Source organism: Aptenodytes patagonicus, chromosome 25 (assembly GCF_965638725.1).
Source record: "Aptenodytes patagonicus chromosome 25, bAptPat1.pri.cur, whole genome shotgun sequence".
Classification (NCBI taxonomy): domain Eukaryota; kingdom Metazoa; phylum Chordata; class Aves; order Sphenisciformes; family Spheniscidae; genus Aptenodytes; species Aptenodytes patagonicus.
Window position 1 is genome coordinate 3,854,196 of NC_134973.1, and position 7,750 is coordinate 3,861,945.

General features: G+C 44.5%; 1 protein-coding gene across 1 annotated transcript; it reads right to left on the reverse strand.

Moving 5' to 3' along the window:
• Positions 1–1,851: 1,851 nt before the first annotated feature.
• CALR3 (calreticulin 3) lies at positions 1,852–7,678 on the reverse strand. Its single transcript, XM_076359685.1, has 10 exons — positions 7,619–7,678; positions 7,345–7,573; positions 7,104–7,205; positions 6,761–6,964; positions 6,002–6,096; positions 3,376–3,585; positions 3,147–3,260; positions 2,913–3,056; positions 2,165–2,257; positions 1,852–2,052 (listed from the first exon to the last, which is right to left on the reverse strand). Exons 1-10 carry the CDS (start codon positions 7,676–7,678, stop codon positions 1,885–1,887), a joined length of 1,419 nt encoding a protein of 472 aa, XP_076215800.1. The 3' UTR covers positions 1,852–1,884.
• Positions 7,679–7,750: the final 72 nt, after the last annotated feature.

A 7,750-nucleotide genomic window follows, 5' to 3' on the forward strand; every position in this document is an offset into this window, starting at 1 on the left:
CGGGGCGGGGGGAAGGCGGGGCGAGCGGCGGCGGGAGGCCGCCCGGCCGCGCCTGGTACCGCGCGGCCCCGCTGGGCCTGGCCTCGGCGAGCTGGGGCCGGGGCCTGCCGGGCCGCCGCCGCCGCCGCCCGGGAGTTCGTCGGGTAGCTCAGGAGACGCGTTTGACGCGGGAACAAAGCGGCCGCGGCTTATCTGTCCCCAGCCGCCGTTCCCCACCCCGACGAGCTGGGGCTGCTCCAGCTGTCCCGTCCTGCCGCAGCTCAGCCCCTGCTTCCCGCAGTCTCTCTGCTCCCAGACAGCGCTCTCCTCCAGCTGCCTCAAGCGAAGCTGCCGGTGACCTACCTATGTTACAAAGTAGGTCTAGGGAAGACTGCAGCTACCCTGTGGGATATTCTTCCAGGTAACCGAGTCAAGGCACTGATCGACCTTTTAGCTGGATGACCTGCATCCAACTTTCTCCTGGACAAACCTAGTTATTTTACTTCATTACACTAAACCTCATCAAGACGGACCTCGCCAAATTAAGCTTCCTCTGGTCTACAATCAAACATTCAGCGTCAAATACAACAAAGTTAACAAATCCTGGACTGCAACGTATAAATATTCAACAGCAGCCTGAATGAGGCGAGATCATTGTGGCTATATAAAAGCTAAATCAACAGGAATTTGTTCAGGAAAAAAGGTAAAGGGCGACTGTCATTACAGTGTATTTCAATAGCTTTCAAAGTTCTTCACCCCACAGCGTCATTGGAATTGTTTTACAGGGCACAGCACTCAGACAAGCAGAAGTGAAAGAATTTGACCTCGGCCGCTCCACAGGCTAGAAACTGGCCTGGCTGAAGTCAAGGCTTCCACAGATCCTCCCACTCCCTATCTCCTTACCACACAAAACTCTTCTCCGCCAGTGTCGGGATAGCCTAGAGGTAAATGCAAAACCATTGGCGCTGGCAGTCTGGCTTCAGTTTTTGCTAAATTTATAGCATTAGGAAGGAAATGCAGAAAAGCAGAAGGACCTGAGAAGGGATGAAGGAAGTGACTGAACAAGTTACAAGAGTGAGTTACAAGACAGGTCAGACAGAAAAATAGGCACGTTGTTCATTGTTTCAAACTCCTCCCACCACCACCCTATTAGGGGGGGAAAAAAAAAAAATTTAAAATAGCTTCCAGGCACTGTATGTATTCATTTCAGATTTTTGAAGGGGGAAAAAACTGAACGCATTTAAACTTCTAAGGACAGATTTATGGATGGACAGACTACTGTCACTCAGGTCCCACACTGAGACAGAGAGCTAGAACATTCCATCAGCAGATAAGCCACGACAGAACAGCTGAGAGCAGCCACGGTGCGTTCACGGCAGCTATACAGCTGCAGTAATCCGTGAAACTCTGACAGGTGCACAATTACTACAGAAGCTTAGCAAAGCTTAACTCCTCCTTAGTTTGAAGTATGTTGTGAAACACGCTTCACACATTTGACACGCCGAACCCTTTAATGAAATATCATAAAAAGCTTATTACGATATTTCCTCAACAAAAATGAGCATGAATTTCACATTTAATATTAAATCATGAAAGTGTAAACAGTTCCAAAACCTAGTGCTTTATTACAGGCTTTTTTTAATACATTTTAGCAGTGTTAAGACACAGTTAATAAAAAAAAAATCAACTTTTTCTATAGAGAATTTAGTTATGGTATATTTTTATTAAAAATAACTGAAACTGGTCACAAAATTTAATGTTGCATTTAAAAAAAAAAATCCTGTTTTAATACAACTCCATTGGTACAGACTTCAACAAGCTGTTAACAAAATACCAAATCCTGAAGTGAAAAAATCCCTAAAGTGATTTAAGTGAAAAAAAAAGTGAACTTCTTTCAAATAACAATCAAAGCTCTTCCTTCTTGATAGTGTTCCTCACTGCTCTATCATTTCCCGATTCTTTTTTTCTCTCTAGCTTTTTCTTAAACCGTTGCGCAAAGTATTTTTCTTCTGTAACCCTTTCTCTCTCCTGCTCTTCCTCAGTCTGCTTTATGTTCATTTCCTTTTCAGGACCCTAATATTAAGATTTCATTTTTATGCACCAATAGGTTCTTGATCAGATTACACAGGGGATTTTTAAAATGTGGTAATAAAGAACCAAAACAGACACAAGAATTTCATGTTACCTTCGTTTCTCCCCATGTTTCATCTCCAAAGTCTTCTGCATAAACCTCATCATCTGTTATCAAGAAGTTGTCAAAAATTGTGCCAGCTCTCACCTTTGAAGAAACGGGGGGGAAAAGAGCGGGGAAAAGAACAAGGATGCCTCTGTTTTCTTAAGAGTTTTCATCTCTTTTTTTAACTATGTTTGTATCATATTCAATATAGAGTAATCACGTTAAGAACCCCGTAGATTTTCGCAGATTTTGATGAACAATTCTCTCTTTTTGGACAACTGTTTTCAAGAATCTAAAGAACTTGTTTTAACTTTAGGCATTTAACTGCTCTTTAAGAAGTTATAAGTCTCATCACTGGCTAGTCAAGAAACTGGAGATAGAGGAAGATCTCAGAGGCACCCCAGACGGCAGTTTTCTCCTCATTAATCTTTGGGTAAGTCAGGAGTAACTGAGCTGCTTGAAGCCTCAGTTATGCGCCTCTAGTCAGGTGAAATAAGTCATACTTTACAACACTTACACAAATTAGTTTAGGCCCCTCACTTACCTGTAGACGATTGTCATCCAAACAGTAACTACAACAGAAGATCAGTGCGTCTTACAGATTTTTCAATTTTGTACACATATTTAAATAAGAGCAAGTTAAAGACAGAGGTCCCTAAGATCCCAAAACAACAGATGATGTTTATATGCAAAGGGTAAACTGGTTGCTATATACTCACTGAGAAGTCGTCTTTATTTTCCAGTAAAGGCATCTCACCTGCCAAATATCTAGTCCAATGATGCTAATATTTTCATAGCTGTAGATGCTGACGTCTGGCGAGTAATTTGGATTGTCAATCTGTGGATGAGGCCAAACTCCTCTATAATTTGGGTTATCAATCTGCCTTGGTTTCCATTCCCCCTAGGATAAACCACATGTTCTGAATACAGTCAGGCAAAGAAAAGTTGCTTAGAGGGTTATCCATAGCTAGGATTACAAAATTGTTTATACTCTGTATAGAGGATTCTTGACCATAGGATAATGCCATTCTCCATTCACAGCATCATCCCAATCTTCAGGTTGCTCAGCACTAGTGTCCATGATGTATTCAGGTTCATCCCAATCCTTTAAAAAGAGACGGGAAAAAGAAAGCAAAACTAGTGCATAGTTCAACTATATCAAGCGTATATTCAGCAAGAATGAAAAACCTCAATAATGCAGAGTAAGGAGAGCCAACTACCTCAGGCTTGATGTCATTTGGATCATCAATTTGGATTCGATCATCCCAGTCAGTGGGTTTCCTCACTGTTGGATCATTGATTTTTCTAGGTGGCAAAAAATCTAAATCATCTTCTAAGTTGCCGGATGCAACCATTTCATTATCAATTTTTACTTCATAAGTCTGATCTGGCCTTATAATCAAAGTATATAGATGCGTATATCCGTCAACCTGGGTTTTAAAGAAAGCAAGTAAAATTTTTTAAGACCCTTAAATATAGCTCTTAGGAACTGCCTCGCACCAGAATTATAATACTAATTTCTAATGGATTTTTCATAAGCAGTAGTAAGAAAAAATAATTCCCAAAGTCTCCTAGAGGGGGAAAATAAAATTAATGACATTTTTCACATATATTTTCCAGTCTTCCCATCTGGGTCTCTGAACAAAACTGAATGGTTGCAAGAAAACACAGTCTATATCTGACTGGCAAGAGGAAGTGTCACAAGATTGAAAATAGTATCAGATAAAGTAATGATTTTAGTTAATATCAAATACAAGTTATTTATATCCCAAATAGCTACAGTGAAGGCCTACTACATAGGCTAAAAGCAAAAATATTGAAAATATAGCCAGGATCTTACATTTCTATCACAAGAAAGCGCTCTCTCACTAGGTAATGTGGAATTCAAATTACAATTAAGAAACACAATGACATACATTTCTTAATAACATACAGCAGCCTTGCAACCTTGTTTCATCCTGTATCAGTATCAGGTATTATGAATGCAATCATTAAGTTGCAAACATATCATGAACTAAGAAATATCTGAAGTCCCAAAATTAACATGACTTTCAAGATACAATGAAAAGTAGAACTTCTCAAAGGTGTTACATGTTTGGAATAGTTGTTTGGTTTTTTTTTTTGTTTTGGGGTTTTTTTTCTTCCTAATATCCCTGTAACTTGTTTATTTCAAAGTTTATGTATCTTTGAAATCACAGAATCGTTTAGGTTGGAAAAGACCTCTAAGATCATCAAGTCCAACCATTAACCCAGCACTGCCAAGTCCATCACTAAACCATGTCCCCAAGCACCTCATCTACACGTCTTTTAAATACCCCCAGGGATGGTGACTCAACTGCTTCCCCGGGCAGCCTGTTCCAATGCCCGACAACCCTTTTGGTGAAGAAACTTTTCCTAATATCCAGTCTAAACCTCCCCTGGCACAACTTGAGGCCATTTCCTCTCGTCCTATCGCTTGTTACTTGGGAGAAGAGACCGACACCCCCCTCGCTACAACCTCCTTTCAGGGAGTTGTAGAGCACGATGAGGTCTCCCCTCAGCCTCCTTTTCTCCAGGATAAACAACCCCGGTTCCCTCAGCCGCTCCTCATAGGACTTGTGCTCCAGACCCTTCACCAGCTTTGTTGCCCTTCTCTGGACACGCTCCAGCACCTCGACGTCCTTCTTGTAGTGAGGGGCCCAAAACTGAACACAGTGTTCGAGGTGCGGCCTCACCAGGGCCGAGTAGAGGGGCACGATCACTTCCCTACTCCTGCTGGCCACACTATTGCTGATACAGGCCAGGATGCCATTGGCCTTCTTGGCCGCCTGGGCACACTGCCGGCTCATGTTCAGCCGGCTGTCGACCAGCACCCCCAGGTCCTTTTCCGACAGGCAGCTTTCCAGCCACTCTTCCCCAAGCCTGTAGCGTTGCATGGGGTTGTTGTGGCCCAAGTGCAGGACCCGGCACTCAGCCCTATTGAACCTCATACAGTTGGCTTCGGCCCATCGATCCAGCCTGTCCAGATTCCTCTGCAGAGCCTTCCTACCCTCGAGCAGATCAACACTCCCGCCCAACTTGGTGTCATCTGCAAACTTGCTGAGGGTGCACTCGAGCCCCTTGTCCAGATCATTGATAAAGATATTGAACAGAACTGGCCCCAGTACTGAGCCCTGAGGAACACCACTTGTGACTGGCCGCCAACTGGATGTAACTCCATTCACCACAACTCTCTGGGCCTGGCCACCCAGCCAGTTTTTTACCCAGCAAAGAGTACACCCGTCCAAGCCATGAGCAGCCAGTTTCTCCAGGAGAATGCTGTGGGAAATGGTGTCAAAGGCTTTACTAAAGTCCAGGTACACAACATCCACAGCCTTTCCCTCATCCACTAAGTGGGTCACCTTGTGATAGAAGGAGATCAGGTTGGTCAAGCAGGACCTGCCTTTCATCAACCCATGCTGACTGGGCCTGATCACCTGGTTGTCCTGTACGTGCTGCATGAGGGCACTCAAGATGATCTGCTCCATAACCTCCCTGGCACTGAGGTCAAGCTGACAGGCCTGTAGTTCCCCGGATCCTCCTTCCGGCCCTTCTTGTAGATGGGCATCACATTTGCTAACCTCCAGTCAACTGGGACCTCTCCGGTTAGCCAGGACTGCTGGTAAAGGATTGGAAGTGGCTCGGTGAGCACTTCCGCCAGCTCCCTCCGCACCCTCGGGTGGATCCCATCCAGCCCCATAGACTTGTGGGTGTCCAAGTGGTGGAGCAGGTCGCTAACCACTTCCCCTTGGATTATGGGGGCTTCATTCCGTTCCCCGTCCATATCTCCCAGCTCAGGGGGCTCGGTACCCAGATATGTGTATTTACCTTGCATCTGATCAGTTTCTTGATTGGATGGGGTTTATTCTTGTAATTTAAGATAACATGGACTTTCTTTGTCTCAGATCCACAAATATCTGGCCCTACAAAGAGATTATATGTTTTGTATCCTTAACTTCTTTGCAGAAAAATGCAGATTGTTTACCTTTTCCTTCTAATACTGCTAGACGTCTCCCCCATTCCACGTATTTTGATGTATTCCGTTCCATTTTTAATGGATGATGTGGCTTCTACTCAAAGTCTCTAATTTAGAATTAGACCTAAGAGACTTCTACTCTAAGTCTCCAACCTTAGAATTAGTTTAGAAAACTAACCCAGAAAACAAAAATCCAGGCAAAATAAAAATTATCTATGGCACAAGCTGAATAACTATATAATTGTATTAGATGCACAGTGACAAATTTTACTTTGACATTTGAATGTACAAATTTCACTAAGTCACTGAAAACTACGTACAAAGGCAGATAATGCCCTTCAGTTAAAGGTCTTAAAAAAAAAAAAATCCTGCTGAATAACTATTTCTATTCTAAGCTCACTCTAATCATTTTCAGTTATGTCCTTCAAATCAGCTCAGAATGTTTGCATAAATATGTATTTTGTTAATACATATTTAGAGATCTCTCAAGCATGGAAGAGCTAACTCCTTACAGTCACAACATCCTTTTTTTTTTTTTTAAATGTTTTTTCTACCATTTCCACAACAGCAGTGACTGTATTTTAGTAATTAAGAAATAACTATTAACTCACCAAACATGATGTAATAACGTGAATCTCCACTTAGGTTCTTCTGATCCAAGTTTGAGGAAAAAATCTTAACGTATCCCCCACCACAATCTATCTTCTGCTCATGTTTCACAGTGTACTGAATGACCAGAGTCTTCCCTTTGTTACTAAATGGTTTAAATCGTGAGGAGATAGCATAAAATTTAGAATTTTCACTAGTTTGTAGACCTGTAAAGATATTAGTAGAATATTCAAACTTACATTTTTTCTCCATTTGCAAAGAAAAAATACTTCAATTGCCATGCATGGCAAATCCCCAACTCTTGAGATGGTACCCATAGCGTATTTTTTAATTAAACGCACGTACCCTTGTCTCGCACTGCATCTCCATAAAACTTCCCAGCGGCGAGTTTAAACTTCCCGAGGTCTGGCTTGTACTCAGAATTCACCCACCTCTTCTGCCAGCTGGCTGTCCCGCAAGGCCAGCACCAACACAAGAGTGGGGTCGTTAAGCACGGTGCAGTGAGCGGGGCTCCCTCCCCACCAGCTCACAGCCGTTACTGGCAGCCCCCCCCCCGCCCCCTCTATCCCCCCCCTCCTCACCCAACCTCCGTCCAGAAACTGCTCCTGGAAATACACCGTGGCCCGGGCAGAGCGCAGCGCGGCCCCGAGGAGCAGGGCCAGCCTCAGCGCGACGACAGCCGGGGCTCTCCCACCGGGCCCTCCCGGCCCAGCCGCCGCCGCCATGGCCGCCACCGCCCTCACACGACAACGGGCTCCCGCCCTCACGCCTCCGACCAGCCTCGGCCCGCGGCCTCGCGCCTTCGGGCCCCCACCCTGTCCGTGGCGGGCCCTGATTGGCTGCGCTTTCCCAACTTATACGGGATCAGATTGGCTCAGCGCTCCCGAGGGAGGAGCGGTCTGCCACGTGCCCAGACGCATGCTGGGACTTGTAGTCAGCGCTCTCACGGGCCGGCGACAGTATGCCTTCTTGGGATTGGCTGGTTACGCCCA